Source organism: Gouania willdenowi, chromosome 22 (assembly GCF_900634775.1).
Source record: "Gouania willdenowi chromosome 22, fGouWil2.1, whole genome shotgun sequence".
Taxonomy (NCBI): domain Eukaryota; kingdom Metazoa; phylum Chordata; class Actinopteri; order Blenniiformes; family Gobiesocidae; genus Gouania; species Gouania willdenowi.
Window position 1 is genome coordinate 27,507,886 of NC_041065.1, and position 27,442 is coordinate 27,535,327.

General features: G+C 36.0%; 2 protein-coding genes across 5 annotated transcripts in view; one reads left to right on the plus strand and one right to left on the minus strand.

Annotated features, from left to right (window-relative positions):
- Positions 1 to 23,745, minus strand: part of lrrc9 (leucine rich repeat containing 9) — a 33,608-nt gene extending 9,863 nt beyond the window's left edge. Inside the window, exons 1-27 of one of the 4 annotated variants that reach the window (XM_028439038.1) lie at positions 23,612 to 23,745; positions 21,967 to 22,023; positions 21,759 to 21,896; positions 19,903 to 19,946; positions 19,552 to 19,770; positions 17,037 to 17,177; positions 15,224 to 15,287; positions 15,066 to 15,136; positions 14,410 to 14,592; positions 12,746 to 12,901; positions 12,462 to 12,667; positions 11,586 to 11,717; positions 11,313 to 11,492; positions 11,079 to 11,184; positions 9,636 to 9,771; positions 9,418 to 9,552; positions 9,198 to 9,313; positions 7,881 to 8,051; positions 7,677 to 7,796; positions 5,775 to 6,098; positions 4,283 to 4,423; positions 3,391 to 3,568; positions 3,093 to 3,313; positions 1,500 to 1,622; positions 1,270 to 1,400; positions 1,084 to 1,192; positions 853 to 986 (exon numbers count right to left, since the gene is read on the minus strand). In XM_028439038.1, the coding sequence (XP_028294839.1) occupies positions 853 to 986; positions 1,084 to 1,192; positions 1,270 to 1,400; positions 1,500 to 1,622; positions 3,093 to 3,313; positions 3,391 to 3,568; positions 4,283 to 4,423; positions 5,775 to 6,098; positions 7,677 to 7,796; positions 7,881 to 8,051; positions 9,198 to 9,313; positions 9,418 to 9,552; positions 9,636 to 9,771; positions 11,079 to 11,184; positions 11,313 to 11,492; positions 11,586 to 11,717; positions 12,462 to 12,667; positions 12,746 to 12,901; positions 14,410 to 14,592; positions 15,066 to 15,136; positions 15,224 to 15,287; positions 17,037 to 17,177; positions 19,552 to 19,770; positions 19,903 to 19,944 (3,539 nt within the window). In that variant the 5' untranslated portion in view covers positions 19,945 to 19,946; positions 21,759 to 21,896; positions 21,967 to 22,023; positions 23,612 to 23,745. Of the gene's footprint in view, positions 1 to 852; positions 987 to 1,083; positions 1,193 to 1,269; positions 1,401 to 1,499; positions 1,623 to 3,092; positions 3,314 to 3,390; positions 3,569 to 4,282; positions 4,424 to 5,774; positions 6,099 to 7,676; positions 7,797 to 7,880; positions 8,052 to 9,197; positions 9,314 to 9,417; positions 9,553 to 9,635; positions 9,772 to 11,078; positions 11,185 to 11,312; positions 11,493 to 11,585; positions 11,718 to 12,461; positions 12,668 to 12,745; positions 12,902 to 14,409; positions 14,593 to 15,065; positions 15,137 to 15,223; positions 15,288 to 17,036; positions 17,178 to 19,551; positions 19,771 to 19,866; positions 19,947 to 21,650; positions 21,897 to 21,966; positions 22,024 to 23,611 lie in introns of those variants that run through there. The other 3 variants (XM_028439039.1, XM_028439037.1, XM_028439040.1) reach the window with 3 other exon arrangements.
- rtn1a (reticulon 1a) overlaps positions 23,721 to 27,442 on the plus strand; it is a 34,416-nt gene continuing 30,694 nt past the window's right edge. Inside the window, exon 1 of the mRNA XM_028439043.1 lies at positions 23,721 to 24,136. Coding sequence (XP_028294844.1) covers positions 23,923 to 24,136 — 214 coding nt within the window. The 5' untranslated portion in view covers positions 23,721 to 23,922. The remainder of the gene's footprint in view (positions 24,137 to 27,442) is intronic.

Here is a 27,442-nt window from a genome sequence, read left to right on the forward strand (position 1 = left end):
AAGTTAGCTAAGGCAGGTAAAAATACAAATATAACACTCCAGATACAACTCATCCATTAGCTTGTTAGTGCTGCCCTCTAATGGCTACAGCTCAGAGAAATCCCTGTGTGTACAACACCAATGAGTCCTTTGCTTTATTAAAACATCATGGCCAGGGGACTACAGATGAAAAATAGCCTCCTTGGCAAATTCTGCCTTTTTTACTCATGTTTAATCATGTGTTTTATTAAATAACACTGTCCCCTACTGAAATAAACTAAACTGAAACTGAAATGTTTGGGATCCAGGGGCCACTTACAGGTGAGACATATTTCTATTGGACCCCGTCATAATCCTTACGTTAATTAAACACAATTTACTGCCATTTGCATCTCTTAATGCCATAGGTATGATTTAATATTTGAACGTTTGATCTTTGAAGTAGCAATAAACTTAATGAGTACCTGTACTAGTCTTGTATAGAACATAAAAAGCCTTTAATGTATTACCGATAACAGAAATATGTGCACATTTGTTTGAAATAAAGAATTGCAAGTACTTTTTCTGCCATTGCACATCACAGTGATACAGCAGTGCTTTATGTCCTATATCCATATACTGTACATGTAAAGTAGGTTTGTAGTTTGCATTGGTCCACATATGTTGTTATACACTTGTAATGATACAACATGATTATTGGTATGGTGTTTTTTTTTTTTTTTTTAATAATTTCACAGATCTTAAAGCTACGTTTCGAGGACATCTGGGGGTCCTCTGACCCCAGTTTGAACCACTGGTTGACACCAATTTTGATAAGGGAAATTTGCAAGTTTTTTGACCGTAAATCACAAAAATATTTCTGCATCCTGTTACCTGTTGAATTTGGATAAGTTCTGCTTCCCATACCCACTGGAGTGCACTTTGTTATGCAGTATTTGTCTTTTTGTCAGGTGAGCCTTCTTCTTGGGAAAAATGGACTCTATGCGGTTGTGGTTCAGGGATAAAATCTGTAAAAATGAATCAGCATTGAGCAAATTTGTCAAAATTTCATGCAACATTTATATTACTGTAGCGAACAAAGATTCAGTGTAAAGTGTACGGTACTTTAATGTTGGGGAGTTTGACGAGGCCTGAGAAGGAGGTGAGATTATTGTGATCTAAAGTGACGCTGTGCAGGTTGGAGAAAAGGTCGGTAGGAGTCAGATCAACAGTCCTGTTGGGAAGAAAAACATATTTTCAGGTTGTGTCCTTCAGCTCGTAGTCAAAGTAGTAGAAATGCATGCTGATTACCTGATAGAGCAGGATGGCATGGATAGCTTAGTGATCTCTTGGTAGTGGGTGTGGCCCAGTTTCTCTGCTATCGTGTCAGGGAGCAGTCTTCCCGTGAACACGATTCTTGCTCTGTCACGCTCAGCCATTTCCTGACAAAGACAACACCCATATGAAACAAACCATCCTACACAAACGCCAAACACTGCATTGTAGGCGGTTTTAAGTAATGGTTACTTGTTGATACACACCACTGCAACCCCATCCAGAGCTTTCAGGGTGGGGATATGAAACACAGCATATATTCGATAGTTTTCCAGTTGCTCCATCAAGGGATTTCCATAGAGATCCAGAATGATTAGATTTGTCAATCCCTAAAAAAACAATGCATTAGTTTAGAACAATGTTTCTCAAATGGGAGTACGTTCGTGTACCCACAGGGGTACAGAATGGCACTACAGAGGGTACTTGAGAGAGAGAGAGATCATTAATCATTAAAAATATGGGGCTTTATAATGTTTATGTTTAGTTAACAATAGTTAATAATCATGATAATGATGATGTGAATCAGGGGTGTCATTCTCATTTTAGTTTAAGGGCAATAGAAGCAGCTTGTTCATAGATTTAATGTGGGAAAATGAGTAATTTCAACATTATTGTGTCCTAGTTTGCACTTCCACATATACATAAAATACTAAATATGTATGAAACTGACAATATCCAAGCAATAAGTGATAGATATCAGTCCCAACAGAATCTTCACTTTACATTTCACAGATTTTGTACCAATTTCTATTTAATTTAGGAAAATGTTATGTCAGAATTTGAGGAAAATGGAGGGATTTAGTAAAAAATTTGAGTTTTTTTTTTCAACATTTTAACAATAAAAATTACTGCAATCATGCAATATAACCACCAGAAAACTGTGAATCTCTGTAAATGTTGTTGAGTTTCATTTACACAATGATTCATGTTTTCGCTGTCATTTTTAATTTCACCTGCACGCCGATTTGGATGCCCCAAGGGTGAGATTTTGCCCCTGGGTCATGAGTTTGTCACATGTGATGGAAATGATCTTGATTAGAACATGAACTGAAAATACAAGAGTCATTCTCGGTCACACCAGGCTTGAAATAATTGAAATAATCTAATCTATTTAAGAGGCACTAAATACTGTTCTTTAAATAGTGTGTTATTCATTCCATCATTATGCTCTATAGTTGTTTTTTCATATTTTCCTAATCAAAATGTTGGAGTCGGACAAAAGGGGGTATTTAGATTTTCATTAAATTTTTCCCATTTTTTAATACAATGTTCATGATATACAAATATTTTATGTGCCATCACACACAGGGATGAGGAAATAAAAAAACAGCGATATAAAATTCAAAGGTTAATAAAAAGTACCACAGCTGCGCGATGACATCAGGGTGCTGAACATTTCAAATGCATTTTGGATTGCAGCAGTTTGTGTATGGTATTGCAGAAAAAATAAAGTAGAAAGCGGTCGCCGGAATGAATTTATCATGAATTTACAACATTAAACGACACGTCAATGCAATTATTTATAGACAACATGATCAATTACGTTACTAATCATTTTTACATTATTGTATATGTTACACACATTTGTGGTTGGCGCAAATCTTGAAATGGTCTATATATTTAATCCGATGCTCAAACTCCTATGGAGAGGAGGTACTGGAGCCAAAAAAGTTTGAGAACCACTGGTTTAGACTAAACAAAAAAAAAAAGTTAGGAAATTGGCATTCATGAATCAAATTCTCTCCAGGGTTTGCGACATTGAGGTAAACTCTAGCAATTATTAATATTTTGTTGCTTACTTTCATATAGTAGATATCTCTTGTGGTTGAGATCTGGTTGTCACTGATGTAAAGCTCCAGGAGAGATCGTAGTCTGTGGATCCCATGGAGGGAAGAAACACGGTTCCCCTCCAGGGACAGAAAGGAAAGGTTGGGCAACTCTCCTAGAATGGGGGTCTCCAGACATGTCAGTGTGTTTCTGTCTGCACTCAGTTTATTGAGGTAATGCAGTCTCGGAAGACCTGAAAATACCAGCAGTATGCACATGATTTTAGTTAAGGAAAGAAAATATCACAGTTAACCTTCGAGTTTCACCAACCACTCAGCGTGCTGATACTGTTGTCATTCAAAGAGAGCTCCTGCAGATTTAAACAGCGGTCCAGACCCTCCACCTTAGAGATGTTGTTATTGTTAAATGATGCCCATCGTAGGTTCACAAGTTCAGTCAGATTGGTCATTTTGGTGATCCTCTGGTTGTCAAGGTTCAGTGTGGTTATCTGGATGAATCACAAGTATCAACATACAGTCATATTTTTACAATGACGATATTCAGAGCTGAAATTGAGTTGCTTTTATGGGTACTTCAGTATATTTCTAATACAAAAGTACATTGTTACATTTCTACACCCAATCGTTACTGAGTATATTATTTTTTTTTGTTTTAAAATGATCAACAGACACTGTGAAAGTACAAAAAAATGAAATGACCAGACATCAATCAATTGCATCACATCATAGCCGACCAATCAGATTAAACCTAATGCCATGCGCCAAAAACAGCATTTTAAAGTCCATAAAATTTGCTATACTTGAAACCAGATAATTTTTTTAAGTTTTGACTTGAATTCATTGGTCCTTTTTTTTTTAAAAAGGATTGTCCATTTTAACAAACCCTTTATTTTATACAGATGCCTTTGTGAAAAATAAATCAAGTTCCAATTGTGCAAGATTTGGTCTCTTACATGAGATGTTTACTGTATGCACGGGAACCGTGGCAACACTTATTACCAAAAATAAACATTGGGGCTGAAAGTAACTAGTAAATTTACTTTGAGAAACTATTTAACTGAGCTACTTTTTGCTTATACTCGAGTATTTTATTTATAACTTACTTGTACTCGTACTCGAGTACAATTTCAATCAAGTAACAGTACTTCTATTTGAGTAATCAGTACTCTTTACACCTCTGAAGATATTTTTTGATAGCTTACCATAGCAGACCAATCCGGCTCCAGTTCTTCACCCAAACTCCAAGGTGCTGGACTTACGCAGTGCAGGAGCTGAGCCGTTGACATCAGGCTGAGACAGCGGGGACGCTCAACATCAGTGCGACCGTGTACGAGAAGAGAAACCTGTAATCAGTGTCAGAAAGAACACTTCAATAAACCCTGAGCTGGAAAACACACACTGACAAAAGCTGATTTTTACATTGTATCATTAGAGGGTTATGTGCAGGGTTGGGGGTAAATTATACTTGTAAGGTCCTAATTAGTAATTAATTACAATTATGACTTAACTATAATTGTAATTGAAAAAATCTGTTGCTGTCATAATCGTATTTGAATTGTAATTGACTTTGTAATTGTAATTGTCATGGATATTATATAAAAACTGTAATTTACAATGTAATTAAATGCAAAACTTGGAAAAACAATAATTGGAATTAGAATATTTGCATTTCCTGAAGAAAACTGAATTAAATTCAACTTCATTTATATAGTGCAAATTATAACAAAGTCATCTCAAAGCACCTAACAAAAAAAGATAAAAAAATAAAATAAAAAAATAGAGTCCATAGTAAGAAAGAAAGAACCCAAAAAGATCCACATGAACAAGCATTTGTGCAAGTGAGGATGCAGGTGCTGGCTGCTACATTAGCCTAGCGCTAGCATTAGCCTAGCATTAGCATTAGCCTAACATTAGCATTGACCTAACATTAGCATTAACCTAACATTAGCATTAACCTAACTTTAGCATTAACCTAGCGTTAGCATTAATCTAACATTAACATTAGCCTAGTGTTAGCGATAGCCTAGGGTTAGCGATAGCCTAGCATTAGCGATAGCCTAGCGTTAACGATAGCCTAGCGTTAGCGATAGTCTTGCGTTAGTTTTAACATTAACCAAGCATTAGCTTTATCCTAATGTTAGCATTAACCTAGTGTTATCATTAACATTAACCTAGCAATAACATTAGCCTAGCATTAACATTAGCCTAGCATTAGCATTAACCTAGCTTTAGCAACAGCCTAGCATTGGCATTAACCTAGCATTAGCATTCCCCTAGCATTAGCGCTGACCTATCATTAGAATTCACCCTAGCAATAGCAATAAAAAGTTTAAATTGGTTGCCTAGTAATTAGTGAGGATGCAGGAGGCATCCTCACTAATTACTAGGCAAATGCTATTGCTAGTCTAATGCTAGGTTTGTGCTAATGCTCGGCTAATGCTTTTGTTAGGCTAATGACAATGCTAATGCCAATTCTACTGCTAGACGAATGCTAAGCTAAGCAGTGCGACAGGGGCCAGCACCTGCATCCTCTATTGCATTTTCTTCAGGAAATGCAAATATTTTTGTTTTAATTGTAATTACAAAAAATGCTGATCAAGGTAATCGTAATTGCGTTGTAATTGATCATGTATCACATATTTGCAACTGAAAAAATTTATCTACCCCAACCCTGGTTACGTGCAAATTGCTGACCTGGTTGATTTCGGACCCAGCAGCTTTCTTGGCAGCTTGGGCAGCCTCCTCCTGTGACACCAGCACATCATCCAGATGTGTGAGTGTTGTCAGTTGGCTTAGTATCATCATCCGTCTCATTACATCACACTCTGTGTTCCAGGGATTGTAGCGGACGTCCAGCCTGAGCAGTGCAGGTGTGTGTTTCCTCAGAACAGCTGTATCCTCCTTGGCCTTTGTCAACTTATTCCAGCGCACATCCAGCTGTTTAAGGTTTCTCAACCTCTGAAGTCCATCCAGAGACACTAGATGGTTGAAGCTAGCATCCAAAATCTCCAGGCTGGGCTGCAATCAGTTATACACACAGACATCAGGTCAAACGTTTTTTTCTAGAACAAAGGCAAGGGGATGACTAACAGCTCCAAAGTGTTTAAAGTATAGCAGTTTTGGGTGCTCTTGGAAAAACAGGGCAAAGAAATTTGTCAAAAAGAAGAAAAAAAATTCTCCAAAATGTAAAAAAAAAATCTAAATGAGGAAGGAGATTCTAAAAACCTGTATTGTAATGGCCAAATCATTAAAAGCCAACATGTTTCAACCAAGAAAGTTTCAACACCTATAAATAGACATGAGCCAATTAAAAGTAGTCACAGGTGAGAGTACTCCCACCAGGCTCAGTCATTGGTAGCATGTATTGGCCCCTCCCACACCTTGTGATGGGAGTAAATCATAAGCTGCGTCTGAATAGTCCCTCATATCTCCTTTCCTATCCACTCTTCCTTAACCCCGTGGATGACTTCACGGGGTTAAGGAAAGGTGTTAGGAAAATAATGATGATTGACGTTGTTTTGACGATGAGATGCACTTCCACTAGGTGACGTAATAATCCTACGGCCGCGCCTCCTTTCCTCAGAAAATTTGAACGCTCTTTTATCATGGCCCCCACTTAAACATTTCAAGGGGTTAAATAACAGTGGATAGGAAAGGAGATAGGAGGGACTATTCGGACATAGCCAATATACTCAGGCAATGAAAGGGAAAAAATGAAAGGGAAAAAAGAGGTGAAGTGTTTTAAGTAATCAGCAACACATGAAAGAAAGAACATGAAAGGTCAAAATCATCATTCATTCAAACCAGGAAATTGTAAAGCGTCTAACTGATGGATCCAGAAGCTTCTCTTTGATTAAGCTTCTGGATTCAATCCCTTCCTCTAATCAAAGGTTTGACATGTTCAACCCCCACAATAAGCACTGCAGGAAAGAATCGTTGTGATAAAGGGTCTGGCCATAGGGTTATCTAGGATTTCTGGTTCGAAGATGATATATGATAAAGGTAGTGTTACAATTAATAAAATCCTTTTGTTTATACGTTTTGTTTTTTTTGTTTTGGTATGATCATCCGTAAACTCTTTCATTTTATTTTGTGTAACATTATCACAATGTGAACACGAGTGCATACATTTAAAAGTATCAGCTGGTTTCTTTAAATATTTCATATTATGACTTTATATGTGTATATAATAAGATACAATTCACTGTCTGTCAAAGTCTAATTGTGCTCTATAACATATAAAAAATCCCAGAACTCCAGCGCCTTCTACTGGCGAGTTAGGCAGGAGGAAATACTTGAAAATCAAGAGATGCACACGGTTGTATCTCAGCTTCTGTGTGGGCCACAGACTTCTGGCTTACATTTCTGGAAAGGTCTAAGTGAGTACTATAACATATAAAAAATCCAGAACTTCAGCGCCTTTCTATCCAATTTTAACCGCACTTCCAGTTTACCCGGCAGCAATTTTGTTTCACAGCACATTGCGGCCACATGGTGACTAACTTTTGATAGGAAGGTTCTTTTGTTTTCCACTGCATTTTTTATTCATGCTTTCTAGCAAACCAAGCCAAAAATAAATCAAATGCAATGTCTTACCATGTGAGAAACATCAGCAAGGTGTGTGAACTCATTGAAGCTGATGGTAAGATGTCGCAAAGACGACAGGATGGAAATCTCCTTTATTTTAGTCAAATTGCTGTTGTGAAGGTTCAGTACCTGCAGATGAAATGCATTGACAGTGAAGAAGTGTGAGTGTCTATGATAGCTTTGAAATGATAAATGCAAAGGTGTTAAAGTTACTGTGATCTGGCTGAGGACGTCAACTTGGGTCAAATCATCCAAACTCAACAACTTTGGCTGCGGTTGAAGCGTCGGCTCCATGTCCAGCACTGATTGGTCCACGGTGACATCGTGTGAAAGAGACGCTTCTCTGTCTGCATCATGGCTCAGCAGAGAATGTGGTTCTTCATCCTAGAAACAATGCAATGAAATAGAATTCTACATTTTGACGAACCTTTTATTTTATACAGATGCCTTTGTGGAAAACAAATTCAGTTCCAATTGCGCAAGATTTGGTGTCCTCCTTTTTAAGTTTATACATGACAATACATTACATACAGTACATTGTGATTGTCGTGGGATTTCTGTAAAAACTGTCAATTACAATTTAATTAGATGCAATCCAGTGGAACCATGTTTACATTTCTATGTCTTACACTTACGCATGAAACAAATATCAAATAATGTTTCAGATCAACTTTTCCCATTACCTGTCAGTTCTCTTCAGGACAGAAAAAAGGCTTCTACACCAAAAAGAATTAATATCATTAATTAAGACCAATATTTTTATTGATCAGGAAGCCTAACAAGGTAACCAAGAGACAAAAAAAAAAATTAGATGATAGATGATTATTATGAGTGTATTTTACAGCTGATTTAAGACATGGGTCGAACTGACCCGTTATCATAACAGATGCTAACAGAAAGCTATCACAAGAGGAAGGTTATGCTTTATGAAGGTTATTTATTTCAGGTTCAGTAATTGTGATGAATTTAATTTGAAGTTTAGTCATTTGTTTATTTATTGTGGATCCCCATTATCGTAGTCAAGCTCACGCTATTCTTCCTGGGGTCCAATAGAAATAGTTTTGTTAAAATACAGGAAAAAGTATCTTTTTCCAATACAATCATTTTACATTTACATCATCAAAACAATAATCAGTTCAAACTCCATTTCAATTCCAGTTTCAACCATAATACAATACCATTATGCATTCTCAAATCTCTGCTATTTGCATAGTTCAGGTAGGTTTCTTAATGACACTAATAGAACACTTTCAAAATTGAGAACAAAATTGTAATTGACTTTCAGGGAAAAATACTAATTGGAATTGGAAAAAAAAAATGCTGGTCAATGTAGTCTCAGTTGAGTTGTAATTGAACATGGATAATTGTAATTGTTAATGGAAAATGTAATTGACCCCTAACCCACTACTCAGTTGATGCAGTGGCTCAGTTTTAGGATGATGATGATTTCAAAATGCACATCTGACCTAAGTAGCATATTAACTAATTAGCTATGTATTGAAAAGTTAAGGCAAAATAATGCATATTTACCCCAGTGATGTATTCAAAGTAAATGATGTACTCAGGCAAGATGAGCTCATGGTCAAACAAAAACCACTGCCTTCGTCGGAGGTTACATTCTTGCATTTTGGTAGAACAGCTCTCATCTGAAAACACACACACACACACACACACACACACACACAGTGGGAATCAGAAAAAATACTCGAGCTTGATAGTTTCAATCCTTTTAAATTTGCACATACAGTACCTTCATTTGCTGCATATTTGGTGTCCATGTTCCGATACACAGAACAAACTTTGTGATAGCTGTCTGTGTCCAAAGGCGTACCTTCCCGGATAGGTGTGCTGTTTCCTACGTACACTTTAGATACAATAACTTCACCTACAGGCAAAAAAGATGAAGTCAGAACACAAGCCAAGTAGCTCAGCTTCAGTGACTGTACAAACACAGTGTTAGGACCTCACCATGCCTGAATGGGACAGAGTCAATAGGGTGCTTGGAACCACTCTGACCAGCCTGACGCAGTGCGTACTCAATTCTGGGTTCTTCAGCCACACTTAAGACGTTGGATAAAGGTATTACTCCCTCTCCTCCAAAGGCCTAAATGAAAGAGTCAGCATGGAAACCAGTCAGCATGATATGGAAACCTGTTTCCACCACTAAAAAAAAATACAAAATCACTATGGAAAGTCATAATTATGAGTTAGTAAATTCTTAATTATGAGAAAATTACTTTTTAACCTACAGTTGCAAAGAAACACACAAACATGTGACTGAATCATTTTGCAGTACAAACATCCCTATGTACTTCCACTATTTTCTACACTATGTACCGTGTGATGAAAACATAGGGTTAGACACCAAGATTACTTGGTTAGGTGAAATAATGAAGGAGTTTGGATATTTTAAGGGCTTCCTGTCCATTTTGGACGCCAACTTGAAAATTACACCTTTCTAGTGGTCAAACTTTGGGACACTTTTATTATGTTATTAAGGACACCTAATACTACAAAACACAGCTGAGAAATGTTTTGTTAGAATTTTTTCAGGATTAGGTGTTTTTTTTATATATATACGCAGCCGCCGAGTTATTCAAAGTGCAATTAAGAATGGTAACAGTCAGTGTTGGTAGACTGCAGAAGATGCTCAGTCTGTATCTATGTATTATGACTTTACTAACTCATAATTATGACTTTCTATCTCAAAATTATGACTTTACTATCTCATAATTATGACTTGCCGTGGTGATTTATATTTTTTTTAGTGGTGGAAACGAGTTTCCATAGCATAATGAGGAATCATAGGAACACGGTTTTTTTTTTTTTGGATGATTTTAAGGATTATTTGTCTTCTTATCAGTGTGTTTAGTAGCGATCATTATAGTGCATGGTGTTCTTTTGTCTTAGAGAGAAACGCTGTCTGAATATCTTAAACATACACTTTAACACAAAGGTGGGCAACTATTATGATAGCGAGGGCCAAAAAAAATTAGCCACACTATAAACATTCATGTCAGCATTTAGAATAATAATGTGTATTTTCTTAAGTCATTTTGTATATTTTACTCAAATGTTTTGTATTTTTGTTTTCATTTTGAGATTTTTTGCTGTCATTTTGTGTTAATTTGTGGTTGTTTTGTTTATTGTTCTCGAATCTATGCATTTTTGTTTTCATCTGTTGTCATTTTGTGATTTAGGAGTCATTTTTTGTGTGTTTTTGTTGACATGGTGTGCTTTTCTTGTGTTGCTTTGTATGGTTTTGGAGTCATTGTGTGTATTTTTGTTGTCTAGAATATTTTTCAGCAATTTTGAATGTATTTTGAAGTCGTTCTGTTTACTTTGGGGGCTGCACAAAATTTGAGCGACACCTACAATAAAGGACTCGGGTCTTAAATACAAATCAAATACCTTTAGTTGCTGAGTTGTTTTAAAGCCTTCCTTTGCAATGCATAAAGCCTCTTCCTTCTCACATCTTTCAGGGTCAGGTGTGTAGAATAAGTACTCCAGACGATTTCTGTAATTCATAATAAAAAAAAAGATCCTTTTACAGTTGCAATAGTAACATTACATCCATGGTAAATGCACAATGAAGGTCCTTTTAAATGTCTTTGTCATTTTTCAATGAAGTCTGGGTTTACTCACTTTGAATGGATAACAGAGTCTTCGCCAACAAACAGACTGTGCATTTTGTGCTCAAAGCGATGCCTTAAAGCATTGTTATGAATGCGGACGACTCGATTGATTTGAATGTCTTTGATGCTCTTGATCTTGTAGTCTGAAGGGCAGAAGCGAGAAAGTAGAAGGTCGCGACATGAAGAAAACCTGTTAATCAGACACGAGAAAGAGTTTTTTTAACGCTATACACAAACTGTGACTTTCGTGATTGTAGTAACAATGATAACATCTGATGTTTACCAAACATCTGCTGAACTGCCCTCCTCCAAACGTATGTTTCCAACACTTTCAAGCTCCATTAATAGAAACTCTACCAGAGAATCCAGCCTGTTTTCAGCTAGGGCCAAATCCTGTTTATACAAGGCTTCAATCCTGGAAAAAAGAGAGGAAAAAGCATGTTTTCTCACTGCATACCAGATACATTTCTTAGACAAGAGCACTCTCCAGGGGTGGAATTTCTGACAAGCAAGTTGAGGCAGACATGGTAACAGGTGGCCAAAAATGGTCCAAAAGTGGCAAGAAAAGAGTGAAATTTCACTAAAATGGGCCAAATGCAGTCGAGAATGGCCAAAAAATTGGCAAAGGTGGTATGTGATGGCAAAGGGTAGCTTAAATAGCAATGTGGAACAAAAAGAGGCAAAATGTAGGGAAAAAAAGGGAACAAGTGAGATGTATTGGGCAAAAGTTGGTTTATTTGGATGAAAAGTGGTGAAAGAAAATTAAAGAAAGGACAATAATGGGATAAAAGGGTCAAAAACAACTCGCAAAAACTGACAAAAAAAATATGAAAAAAGGGATAGTTTTTGGCAAAAGGTAGCCTAAGTCTGAAAAAAGTGTTAGAGCTTTTTGAAAAAGGGGAAAAATGGGACAAAGAAAGTTGCAAATTGGCCAAAGGAAAATAGAAAAAAGGGGTTAAAAAATGTCCCCCTTTTAAGGTTTTCTGAGGGAATAATAATTAAAATTAAGACATAAAGAGCCACATGTTGAGCATTACTGACTTAATAATGGCTTCTACGTGGTGTACACTGATAATGTAGTGGACTAGACACAAACTGTCAGGGCTGAATTTTTGTCCCAGTCCACCCCTGGCACTCTCTGAAGTAAAATATAGCTAACCTTTCCATCCTACTGGTCCACAGTTTCAGCCTTTCCTTTATAGCTTCAATTTTAAGCTGAAATTTGTTCTCTGTTGCAGAATCAGTGGTTGAGTCACAATTTTCAGTTATTCTGTCCTCCGGGTCCAAAGGTCTTCCTTCTTCATCTTCAAACAAGTCGGTAGACGATTCATGGCAAACCGTCGCCTTGGAGAGCTCCTGTTCAAGCTAATGATGCATTCATGTACAAACACGGTCAGAAGTGAATACTTTCACACTAAGTGGAAAACAAAGTAGTTTACATACACTTTTGAGGGAGTGACTGAGGGTCCTAACGCTTTCCTCAGGGATCTGAAGTAAAGCTTTCTTCTTTTCTCTCAGACTAGACTGAGTTTCTGCCAGGTTCCTTTGAGCATTACGCACACGCATGTTGTAGTACATCAATTTCTTCAAAACTGCTGACTAAAAACAAAACACATTTAATGAAAGCAAGAAACAGGTATTAGGAGAAGATGCAACAACTGACAATATCATTGTAATTCAAACAATCTTAATCACGTTTCTGAAATCAGCCTCTTTAGTTTGTGATTAAATCTAGGATTGTATTTACAACTAAAGCACTCAGAGATCACAAACCTCTGCCAAGTGCTAAATATCCACTTTGACAGATATGGCAGTTATCTGAATTAATGATCCTGATCATGGCTCAATTTATTCACACTTTAAAGGCTTGTAAGACATTTATATCCACATTAATAAAGATAAAGTAGGTCTTAAGTAGGTAATGAAATGTGCAGTTTGGATTCGATCCAGATAGAACTTGGTGGGGTAGTTGAAGAACCAACCCAACATAAAAGAGTCAAGTTTCAAAAAGATCGGTCAATGGCAAATATTTGAAATTTCGCCAATGATGAGATATAGGGATTTTTTTTATATTTTCTAAACTGATCCAGAATCAATATATTGATCCAGATTCCAGAGCTCCAAATATTAATGAAATCTTCCATGGCGTAAGGCACAGGTGTGTCAAACTCAAAACCCGGGGACCAAATCCAGCCCTTTAGAGCATCCAATTCGGCCCGCACAAGAAAGTGAAAAAGTCAAAACCATAAATCATTGTGTATATTACCAACTAATTCAGTACTAGATATCTCCAAATTAATACACACGTTCGCTATTAGCAGGGCTCACCTTTTCTTATATTTCTTATATCACATGATGCCGTGGTCGTTTTTAATCTCAAATTGTTAAAAGAACTCTCAATTTTTCCAAAATCTTGATATTTCTTCAAATTATTCAACAAAACTTCCCCAAATTACATAAAAATAGTCCACAAAAGTTTTTATCTTTGATATTATCAATCCCGTACATATTTTATACTTTATACGTGGAAGTACAAACCAGAGTAAACAATAATGTTCAAATTCCTAATTTTCCTGCTTAAAATCTGCGGTCCACTTAAGATCAACTGCTCCGTATTTGGCCCCTGAACTAAAATGAGCTTGACACCCCTGGTGTAAGGCCTGTCTTTGGTCAAAATTTTGCCAAATCTGTTTAGTACTTTTGACGTAATCCTGATAAAAATAAAGATACAAATATGACCTCCTTAGTTGAGGTTATTAAAGATTTAAAGCCAAAAGGTTATCCTTTTTCACAATATACTGTATATATATATATATATATATATAGCCTAGACTCAGCTATCTTGCTTTAATAATTAAAATGGAGCATTACCACAAAGTGAATGGTTTTTTATCGCAAGATGGGTTGAAACTCCAGTCACAGCATTTGTTAAAGCACTGGTGCTGCTGTGTCGCCCCCAATATCTTTATTTCAATGTCAAGCAAATAGAATACACCCAAGTAAAAAAAAACTGGAGAGCTTTGAATCAATATCAGGTCAGTGGTGCAAAACCCTAAAATAAAACTTCCTAAAATAAGTAGAGGAGTCGAACAAAGTTCTCCCAATACCTCGGCTGCTTCTTTGATTTTCCTGTTGGAAACAATGTAGTTATCCAGTCTCTGGAGGCCTGGCATGTGGTAAAGCACATGTGTGGCATAGTTGCTGAGTTGACACACCGGGTTGGGAGTTGACATTTTCTCCTGCAATGCTAAATCTGCCAAATGGGGAAGGTTGGTGAGCATGATCAGCTCCTGTTACAAAAGAAAAAAGTAAGAGTTACATCAGGATATTCCCAAGCAAGCATAATCAGATTTCTTTGTTAACAACAAGAAAAGTTTTTTTGTCCTTTAATTTGGGATTTATTTGAGTCTTTGGTGGGTTTAAATGCAAATTTCTGGCAGAAAAGCCAAATTAATTTACCAGAAAAGTGTTAATAATAATTGCTTTCATAAAAAATATAGATGACACCTTTTCCAAAAAAGCCAAATAAACCATGAGTAACCTTTGCCTGCAACAGAATGTATGAAAACATTTATGATTCTGTGGTTATTATAAACTGCATGATAATAAATAGTGATGAATAAAATTATTTTGAGTCAAGCGAGGTCAGGTGTAAAAGTGGACTGCAAGCAGAGGTTTAGGGGTCCTCTCAATGAAAGACTGCAAACAAAACAATTCAACATGTAAATGCTTGTAAAAGCAAATAAAGTCTGAGCATTCTTACCTTAAATGAAGAGATTTTGTTTCCAGAAAGATTGAGATTGTGAAGATTAACGTTGGACTTTAGGCTGTGCCCTGAAAGAGAATTTAAAAAGGAGTTTAATTTAAATTACAGCAATCCAAAATCTTGTTGTATGAAGACAAAATCAAAATCCTACCCACCGATCTTTTTAATATTATTGTCAGCTAGGTTGAGTTCCTCAAGGTTTTGAAGTGTGTCCAATCCCTTTGACACAACACAAGCAAGATATTTAAGAGTTTTGTTCCTCACAGGAATGCACGTGAGCCACAGGTATAACATTGCATATAATAATTTGTCAAAAAAAAAAAAAAAATCATTTAAAGTTTTTTTTTGGGGGGGGCGATTTTTCCTGGTCTAGGGTCACAGGAGGTGCTGCAGTATTTCCCAGCTGCCCCTTGGCACAGGTCTCATTATTTTTGAATAATGTGCTTATTTTCCTCAAATTTATTCGACTCAGGAATTCAGTGGCTTGGGCAGACACAGTTAAAGCACATATCGACAGGAAGAAATATTCAGTAGTGTTGTGCTCAAGACCAGAGCATTCGAGACCAAGAATTGCCCAAGACCAGAATGCACCAGGACCAAAACAAGATCAAGACTTTTGGGAACAGAGATCAAGTCAAGACCAAGACGGAGACAAGACCAAGACAAGACCAAGACTTTTGGGAACCAAGATGGAGTCAAGACCAAGACAAGACCAAGACAAGACCAAGACAAGACCAAGATAAGACCAAGACAAGACCAAGACAAGACCAAGACAAGACCAAGACAAGACCAAGACAAGACCAAGACAAGACCAAGACAAGACCAAGACAAGACCAAGACTTTTGGGAACCAAGATGGAGTCAAGACCAAGACAAGACCAAAACTTTTGGGAACCAAGATGGAGTCAAGACCAAAACAAGACCAAAACAAGACCAAGACAAGACCAAAACAAGACCAAGACAAGACCAAGACAAGACTAAGACAAGTCTAAGACAAGACCAAGACAAGACCAAGACAAGACCAAGACCAAGACCAAGACAAGACCAAAACTTTTGGGAACCAAGATGGAGTCAAGACCAAGACAAGACCAAGACAAGACCAAGACAAGACTAAGACAAGACCAAGACAAGACCAAGACTTTTGGGAACCGAGATTGAGTAAAGACCAAGACCGAAACAAGCCCAGACCAAAAAAGACCAAGACCAGGACAAGACCGAGAATTTTAGGAGTCGAGACCAAGTCAAGACCAAGTCAGAGACATTCTTGGTTCATTTTAAAAGGGAAGCGATGTTGGTGTCAGTCAGGCCAAATCTCCAACTCATCCTCTTGCCTGATTTCTGCAGCTTGCTTTTTAAGGAGAAGCCACAAACTTTAAGGCACAACACAATATATGAAGGTATTTAAAGGTTTGTTTTTTTTTTATTAGCTTTCCCTATCGTATTTTCCTGATCAGTATCTGCTGAATTTGCCAAAGTCCAGCCCAGCGCCCAATGAGAGCCGGAAATTGGCACCGGCAGACCCCCGCGACCCTGATAAATGGGAATTAGCGGGTTTGAAGATGGATGGATGGATGGAACTTAAGATGCAGTTTTACTTCTTTGTGTGTTTTTCAGTCAAAAATCCCAAACACCAAATTACTGTTTTCTATTATGATTTACATGACGAAGGGCCAATATTTGATGGTTAAACAGTCAGATTTGCTTCAAAACTACAGCTAAGGTAATTGCTCCTGTGTATGCAATAATCACCAATAATCAAAATTTTAATTATTGCTTTTCCTGCCTTTCAAATGAGAAAATGCAAATTAGTGGTGAAACAATAAAGTGTGGTGATACAGGGGCAATGTAGTTTATGTAGCAAAGCATCTGTTTCTGTACTGTAGTGAAACTATGGTCATGTACCAAAAAAATACAATTATTATGAAAAATATGAAGTAAAAATGGGAGTGATATCACATGCTGTCCAAACCTGTATCGTAGAGATGCAGTTATTACTGAGCCACAGAACTTGTAGGTTTTCCAGCATGTCTAAATTCTTGATTTCAGAGATCTGATTGCTGTAAAGGTAGAGTTTCTCCAATTGTGAACAGCTCTGGAGTCCAGATATTTCCTAAAAACAGTTAAAAGCAAATTGAAAACATAATGTAATTCACATCGATTACAAAGCACAGCACAGTGTTATGATTATGATCATTTATTATTTCTCATCTGTGTCAGAGCTGTGGTTTTACATGCCGCAGGAACGGCAATGAAATGAAACAGCAAACTTTTAAGCAGAAGTGTAAAGAGTACTGATATACGTATCTTCCTCAAGTAAAGGTACTGTTACTTGACCTCATTTATACTCAAGTACAAGTACGTCATACATAAAATAATCACGTACACGTAAAAAGTAGCTCAATTCAATAGTACTCAAAGTAAAAGGTACTAGTAACTTTCACCTTCCTCTCCACGTTTATTTTTGGTATTAAATCTTGCCACGGTTCCCTTGCATACAGTAAACATCTCATGTAGAAACTTAAAAAAGAAAAGACCAGATCTTGCACGATTGGAACTTAATTTATTTTCCACAAAGGCATCTGTATAAAATAAAAGGTTGGTCAAAATGTGCAATTCTTTAAAAAAATAAAGTAAAACCAATGATTGCAATTCAAAATAAGTATAAGTATAGCTAAATATATGAACTCTAAAACCATTTTGTGTCTGTTTTGGCTCCGTGCATTACGTTTCATCTGATTTGTCGGCTATGATGATGCTTTGTTTGTCGTCTGGTTATTTAATTTTTTGTAGTTTCACAATGTCTGTTGATTATTTCACAGAAAATAATCATTTACTCAGTAACGGTTGGGTGTAGAAATGTAACGAATTACTTTACGTCTTTTAAAATGTACTGAAGTAAACAAGTAAAATACTGATTTACAAATGTAATTAAAAAAAATGTACAAGTCAGGGTTGGGGACAATTATAATTGTTATTTTAAAAATCTGTTGCTGTCGTAATCACAATTAAATTATAATTGAGTTTAGATAAATTACTTTGTAATTGTCATGAAATTTCTACAAAAATTGTCAATTGTAATTTAACGCAAAACTGGGGAACTTTGTTAAAGTTCCATGTACAGTTCTACACATATGTAGCTAATAATTATTAAAATATCAAGCTTTCCCACATTTAAAAACAATATAAATCTACGTGTATACTGACAGAAAAAAGGCTCAGACGCCCACATCAAAAATATTAATACTAATATTTTCATTGATTAAGAAGCCAAACAAAACAGCCAATAGATAGGAAAGATACTAGATGATAGATATTTGTTTTAATGTATTTTACAGCTGAATTAGTACATAGGTCAAACCAGGGTTGGGGTCAATTATAATTGCAATTGCGTAATTGATACTCAATTATGATTATGTCGTAAGTATAAGTGTTATTTTAAAAATCTGCTGCTGTCATAATTGTAATTAAATTGTAATTGATTTCAGATAACTGACGTAATTGTAATTGCCATGAAAATTCTATAAAAAATGTCAATTATATTTGAACGCAAAACTGGGAAACCATGTTACAGTTCTATGTACAGTTCTACACATATGGAGTTAACAATATGAATTCATATCAAGCTTACCTCATTTTACCATTTAAAAAAATTGAAATGGAGGGGTATACTGACACAAAAAAGGCTCAGACGCCCACATCAAAAATATTAAAAACCTATATTTTCATTGATTAGGAAGCCTAACAAGATAACCGATACATAGAAAATACATTAGAAGATGGATATTTGTTTTTAGTGCATTTTACAGCTGATTTAGGACCTGTTATCATAAGAGATGCTAACAGAACGCAAACACAAGAGGAAGGTTAACTTTATAGGGTATTTATTTCAAGGTCAGTACAATTACTGACAATTACTGATTCATTTTAATTGAACTTAAGTAATTGAGAAAGTAATTTTAATTTACTTTCTGAGGATAAAAAAATAATTGTCATTTAATTTCAATGGGAAAAAAAATGTTGGTCACTGTAATCCTAATTGAACATGGGTAATTAAAAACTTAATTGTAACTGAAAAATGTAATTGACCAAAGCCCTGGGTCAAACTGACCCATTATCATTAGAGATGCTAACAGAAAGCTAACACAAGAGGAAGATAAAGGTTTACTTATTAAAGGTTCAGTAATTTTGATTAATTGTAATTGAACATGTATAATTGAAAACTTAATTGTAACTGGAAAATGTAATTGACCGAAACCCTGGTACAAGTACCCATAAAAGCAACTCAATTACAGTCACGTGAGTATGTGTAATTTGTTATGTTCACCTCTGCTTTTAAGATACCCATTCTCATTCTTATGCTTTTAAATAAGCTGAAACAACAGATGAATGAATGAATGAATGAATGAATGAATGAATGAATGAATGAATGAACCAGTGACCAGTGCAGTAATGAATCAAAGGTGTGAGCAGTCCTACAGGCTTACAGTGAGATGACACTCGGCTATCCACAGCTCACTGAGCAGAGGGCAACACTCCAGTCCTTGGATGAGCTCCACGTTCTGGTTCACGATGGTGAGCTGGCAGAGGTTTGAAAAGAGGGACAGTCCAACCATTCGGGGGTAACCAGAGAAGAAGAGCTCCAGTGATGTGGTGTTGCTTCCTTCTTGTGCAATTTTTTCATAACATAAGCCATTGATGATGCACTGAATAGAGTAACAATTGTCAGTTAAAGCAATGCATGAATGATCAATATAATGTTATAGCAGTGTCTCCTCACTCCTCCTTATAATCATTTCTACCTAATCAACATGAATTATCGCAGATATGATCTTTACCATTTTTTGAATCACCTCCTCATCACTCTTTGCTGGCAACATAACTGCAACAAAAAAAAGCACAGCCTTTAATGTGGGGTTCTCAATCTTGGGGTCAGGACCCCATTTGGGGTCACGAGACACTGGGAAGGGGTTGCCAGATGCCTTCAAGAAACTAAGAATATGTTTTGAACAATTTGAACCCATTTTTTTTTTTTTCCATTTTCTTGCCATTTCATCACTTTTTCTTGCCATGTTTTTGCTCCTTTTAATGCATTTTCGCCCCCCAACATTACTCTAATTTCTTCCACTTCTCCATCAAATTTCAACACCTTTTCTACACACTTTTTTTCCATTCCCAAGACATTTTTAGCACCAATTAAACGTTTCCACCATTTTTCCTCACCTAATGTTGCATATGTTGACCCATTATTTTAATCTCTTTTCGTCATATATAATGCTTAAAGCCCACATAAGCAGGGGGAGAACATGCAAAATCCACACAGAAAGGACCCAAGTGTCTAGACCTCTTGAACCCATGGACCTACTTGCTGTAAGGCAGACACACTAATCACTACAACACCAAAATAGTAGACGAGTGTTACCCAAACATTTAACCTGAAGCCATGTACCGTCTACTGACGCACACTTGAAAAACATAATAATGTAATGCAGCGTTTTTCAACTTTGGGGTTGTGACCCCATGTGGGGTCATCTGGAATTCAAATGAGGTCTCCTGAAATGTCTAATAATTTAGAATAATACAAAAAAATACTCATTAAAATGTTTTTAACTATGATTCTTTTCAAAAATATCACCCCAGACAAAACAATCTCAAATAACTGTATTCTATAATCTCACTTATTTATTTATTTTTTTCTAAATAAATCTAGTTAAAATAAAATGCAGTAAAGAAATACCTGAGCTGGCACATCTTGTCACTTTGTGCACTAATCCTGGTAACAACACACATTATCAAAAGCTAATTCTAGAAAGAAATAAAAAAGAATTTCTGGAGACGCCAAAAATGTGTGAAATTAAAATGGGGTCAAGACCCAAAAATAGTTGGTAACCACTGATGTAATGTCACATACAATTGTAGCCCTACAGTATTGTTTGACTCTGAATTTTACCTATGTTGAGAAACAATATATAATAATAAAAAAAGAATGTAGCTTTTTTGATGAGATTGTTTATCTGTCATTGTCTTACATCAGCTAATGTGTAATTTGGGGCAATGCATGAAGGCTCCTGACTGTCTTATATTCTAGTTTCCAATTTTTTATTTTTTATTCATGTACCCCCTATGACAATTTGCGTACCCCTGGGGGTACCCGTACCCCACTTTGAGAACCTAGGCTGTAGACAATTCTGACTAAATAGTAAATGTTATAATGGGCTACATTTAAATAGCGCTTTTATTCAATTCAATTTAATTCAACTTTATTTACACAGCGCAAAATACAAACAAAGTAATCTCAAAGCGCTGAACAAAATATAAAGTCCATAGTGAAAAAGAAGAAAGAACCCAACAAGAGAGTTCCAACGCACTTTGCAATGCCAGCTCATTCACACAGGATTATCACTGAATATGTAAATACATTTACAATATTAGAAAGCAGTAGCAGTAGTTTTTTTTTTTTTTACTTGATTCAGGAATATCAGCTGAGTAAGTAACTAAATTTACTATATTACAAAACAAGCAGTATTTATTAACTTGATTCAGGATTATCATTGAATTAAAGTTTACAATATTACAATAAACTCACTTTGGTCACAAATATTGTCCACTGAGGACGTCTGCAGGTCCATTTTTACGGCGTGTTTTAAGGATATTAAACCACAATGATCGACATTGTATTAAATATAACACCGACCTGTATTTCACCTCCTGATAAAACAGAACGGGAGAGATGAACGGCTTCGAGGAGAGACTGGCAAACGAGTATGTTTGAGCCTTTGATCCTGGAGATTCTGCGCTGTCGCTTCGGTTCAGACTGCGTTACCATGGCAACCTGTCAAACATCAAACTCACACTGTGACACAAACAACGCTCACTGGGGACACCTGCTGGTTAAAATGTACCTGTATCTAGTTGAGATCCTGTAGTTTCTGAGATGACTTGCTTCAAGAAAACATGAACTGTAAGATGTGAAAATAGTTTCAGGGATGGTTTTGTTTTTGTTTTTTTTTTAATTGTTTGCACTAGTAAATTCTAAATTGTTTTTATACCTGTTTATTTTTAATTTATTACATTATTATTTTTTTACATTTCATTCCTGAATTATATATTTTTTAGTTTGTTTATCTTATATGTTCAGTTTTTAAAATCTTATTTTGTGAAGGTCCAAAACCACGACAACAGTATAAAGTACTTAAGTCTATAATTTTCCGTTTTTTAAAGCTGCATTTATTACACATTGATTGACATAATTCAATAAATATTACAGGTTTTTTTATTATTGAAAAAGTCTGGTGAAAAAAAAAAAAGGTGCTTAATACATGAGCACATCTCAGAGTCACAAATACACTACTAGTTCATTTTAAAGGATCAGTAAATCATACAGAACATAGTCAACCATCAATAGCATTTAACCACATTCTCAATTTGTAATGCCCATTTATTGCCAGTTTAAACTACTTTCCCCTACATTTTTTAATTCTATTACCCATGATTTGAAACTTTTAACCAATTCCAGTGGTTTTTAAAATCCCATTTTACCACCTATTATTCAGATTTTAGATTGTATTTTATATTTATATTTCAAAAATTCATTTAACAATTTAATTAAACTTACTCATGCATTTTAATTAAGATGAATTATAAAGTTGTATGAATGTTTTTATGCTGTTTTAGAATGTGACTTTGTATTTTCTTATTTATTTCTTTTTTTTTTTTTTTTTTATTGTTCAATCAATCTCAATCAATCAATCTTTATTTGTATAGCGCCAAATCATAACCAATGGTATCTCAAGGCACTTTACAGTAGAGCAGTCTTAAGGACGGACTCTTCATTTTATGGATACACACATTTTATGGATACACACATATGCATATATACGTATATACACATACATATGTATCCCACACCCAACATGAATTGTTGATAGATTTTGTTTAAGCATGACTCTTAACAGTTGATGAAAAATAGCCATTAGTGTAGCTCTGGTAATGTTGATAAATGTACATTGTCCCTTTCACATTAAAAAAAAAAAAAGATAAATAAATAAATGCAGTTATCACATATTTCCATCATTTTGTTGACTTTAAGGATAGGCCCCGAAAAGCTTTATCTTTGATTCCCCCTCATAGATGAGGAGCCAGGGTCTCTGTCACCTTTATTGTGGGGGTCGCGGGTTGAAAAGGTTGAAAACCACAGGTGGGAAATGGGAGGCTATTTTTTTGTTGGGTGAATCCAAACTGGCAACCATGCTAGAGTGACACAATTTAAACTTTTTTTTTTTTTTTAAACCACGTTTATACTTTAGGTTACCACAAGGGGGCGCACACTACAAGCTTATACCCTCACTAAACAAACACATTAAAATTCTGAACAATTTGTACATTTTCATCACTTCACATAGTCATACATTCACGTATAAAGCGATACTTTGAGAGACTTTTTTTTTTGCACAGTTTATACTGAGATAGATCGTTAGCTGTAGTGTAGTGCAAGGCAGAGCATACGGTGTGTGTGTGTGTGTGTGCGTGTGTGTGTGTGTGTCTCACTGGAGGATTAGTCTCCTCGTGCTCGTCCCCACAAAGGGCCGCGAATCTCACGGACATCATGACGTCATTAGAGCAGTTGAACTAAAACAATCCAGCTCAGAGCCTGTTCTCCTCCTCCTCCTGCTCCTCCTTCCTCACCTCACCGAGCTCACACCACTTCAACGTGTGTGTGTGTGTGTGTAAAGTGTGTGTGCGTGTGTGTGCGAGCGTGTGTGTGTGTTTCTGTCCTCCATCCTCGGGAACCCACACCACGCTACGAAACACGACAGACCGTCAGTGAACACCTTCTGTCCGTCAACAACAAGCCGAGCATGTCCGCTGAGGAGATGGGCTCTGGGGGGAAATGGTTCGGGGAGGACTACGACAGGAACGGCCTGTATGGAAACAGTCCGAACCGCCTGGATGAACTGCGGGATGAATTCAAGCCGAGAGGCGGCGACGCGACGGGCGACCTGGAGCAACAATTTCACCCTTTCCAGGAGGACGGGAAAAGGCCTCCCGTTGCTATGGAAACTGCATCTACAGGTAAAAAACTAGCACTATCTGCGCATCTTTTTATTACTAATATTATTATTATTATTATGCTACACTGTGGCTGTCACATAATGCGACATTTAGCGACACGTTACACAGACATAACCCAAAGTAATCACTGTGTAAATACAGCGCGGCGGACGAGTCCATTTATCACATATTTATATAATTTACCCTCCATCAATTCAAACTTTAGATCCTAGAAACATAAACCTAAACAAGCGTCATCATATTTTCTGTACACCTAAGCTCAGCGATATCCTGATCTTTGTAGTCTGCTGGTGTCACCCTGTGATATATAGTTATGAAACAGCCCACATCTCATGCTGTATTTGCATATTTTATGTTTGCATAGGGCTTTAATCTCAAATCTTAACAGGACTGGGTTTGGTACACCCTGATGCCACTGCATGCACACATAATAACATTCATCAAAACATGGATGGACGAGTTTATGACCTCAACGCATTAAAGCACCCTTGGAAAATTATAGTTTTGTCCTCATATATTTGCCCACATCCATAAATCTAGTTAAACTCTTCCCAGAAAAGTCATATGTAATATTGCTGCAAAGTGGTAGATGCCATCCCCATTTTAAACCATTTTAAAATGTCCTTGTCCTTTTTGTGTTTAATCTACCACTTGTTTTTTTGTTGTTTTTTTGTTTTCTGTAATTTTTTTAATTGATTTAACATATTAACAGTATTTCCATTTGGAAACGCCCATAGAGAATATAATTTCTTTTTTTTTTTTTAACAAAACAAACGGGAAAAAAAAAACATGATAAACACATATACAGACAATTAAACCCCCACATATATTCCTTCCCTGGCACAAAAGAAAGAAAGAAAGAAATAAGGCTAACAATACTAGAAAGTATATTTAAAAAATAAACAAGGTTTTTCAGACTAGGTAGTCAGTCCAGTTCATGCTTTACATATGACAAAAAGGGTAGGGATGTCCCGATACAACTTTTTCACTTCCGATACAATACCGATATTGCAGCCTTGCGTATTGGCCGATACCAATATTGAAATAAATAAATAATTAACCTTTTAGAATAAGAATATTCAATGATTAAATAAAATAAAAAAAAAATAAAATAAAATAGAAGATATTGAAAAAATATATCCAAAAAAAACTATATATATATTATATCCGATATTCGTTTTCTGGCTGATATCGGACCGATATCATTATCAGATCGGGACACCCTTAAAAAAGGGGTTCCGAGTTTTTGCAAAGGACCTCTCAGATCCAGATAGAATTTAATAATCTGCTACTTTGACCGAGTCAAATTCCTCGTGTGTACAACATACACTTGGCGAATAAAGATGATTCTGATTCTGATTCTGATTCTTTTTTTAACATCTCGAATGTGTGTCAAACTTATGGCCCAGGGGCAAAATCTGGCCCTTAGGAGCATCCAATTAGGCACGCAGGAGAAAATTATAAATGACAGAGAAAACATGAATCATTGTGTAAATGAAACTCAACAATTTATGGCCCGGTGTTTTATTGCATGATTGCTGTCATTTTTATTGTTAAACAGTTGAAAAAATTTAAAATTCTTACAAAATCCTTCTATTTTCCTTTAATTATTATATAATATTTCCCTTAATTAAGTAGAAATTGGTCACAAATCTAGGAAATTTAAAGTGAAGATCCTGTTTGGACTGATATCTGTCACTTATTGCGTGGATACTGTCGCTTTCTTACATATTTTGTATTTTATGTATCCGTACAAATGCAAACTAGGGCACAATAATGTTGAATTTACTCGTTTTCTTGCATAAAATCTGTGGCCCGCTTGAGAACAAACTGCTCCGTATTTGGCCCCTGAACTAAAATGAGTTTGACAGCCTTGATCTAGAAAGTGTACCAGCTCTGGATGAGCAGTTATTTTTAATATTGAGTTACTAAAGGTCAACAAATCAGCATTCGTAAATAATAAACACCCCAATATAAGCTTCTGTAATTGGTTTTAAAGTTAAGATAGTATAATTTTTTTCTGTATAAATCAAGGAGACTATGTCAATGATAATGATTAATAAATAATTGAATGTTATGTGTTTTTTTTAAAATAAATCTCACTTCTACTAAAGCTTTACTCACGTTTCTGATTTTGATTCCAGAGAAACAACTCAGTATTTGCTCGGTGAGCAAAACTAGTGCCGAGTACTTTTATTCACAAAGTTACTCAAAGATTTATGAGGTGAAGCTTTAAAATAGTGCTTCTCAGTCTCCTGTCTCTGAGGCTCAGACCTTTTCTTTTTCCACTCGCTACTACTGCTTCAACTTTGTGGTAAAATGTCAGTAAATTCATCTACCATCAGCAACATTTCATAGATAAACTGATATGTAATATGATGAACTGGTTCACACTAGGGCTGCACGATTATGGCCAAAACGATAATCACGATTATTTTTGATCAATATTGCAATCATGATTATAATGACAATTATTTACCATAGTGCATTAAAAATCTGTGTTTTTAATGCATTACTTTGTTTTAACCAAACAATAGGTCTATATTCTACAGTGCAAAATTAAGCTTTAAAATAGAATATAATTTTTAAAAAAAATACCAAAGGCTGACTGAATAAATACACTATTACAGAGTGCAGAGCCCATATTTTTAAGGTACATTTTGCCGACGATCAGTTTAGATTAATCGTGGAAACCAAAATCATGATCACGATTAAAATTCAATTAAATTGTGCAGCCCTACTTTACACTGGCTCCCAGTCAGCCTCAATATAGACTTTAAAGTTCTGCTGCTGGTTTATAAATCTGTGAATGGGTTTCAGTCCAGAATCCATCAGTGAGATGTTAGATCTCAGATCTGTGGACACAGGTCAGATAGTAGAGCCCAGAGTTCACAGTAAACATGGTGATGCTGCTTTTAGTTGTTATGCTGCAAAGAAGTGGAACAAACTGCCAGCAGAGTTGAAGTCAACATCACATGGGAACATTTTTAAATCCAAGTTAAAGGCCCTTTTTTTCTCTACTGCGTATGAGTGAGAGGGAGATTTTTAATTATATTATTGTTGATTTAATGTTTTTGCTGCTGATTCTAATGTTTTTATAGATTTTTAAACTGTCGAATGTTTTCTGTTGCACTTTTTAATCATGTAAAACACATTTAATTGCCATGTGTATGAAATGCGCTATACATTTTGCCTGGCCTTGCCTGTTGTTACTGTGCCCAGGCCAGTGAAATAATCCACACTGTCACTTGTGTTCTTGGTGATAACAGTGCCGATCTCATCACTTCTAGGCATGGTGGACGTTTT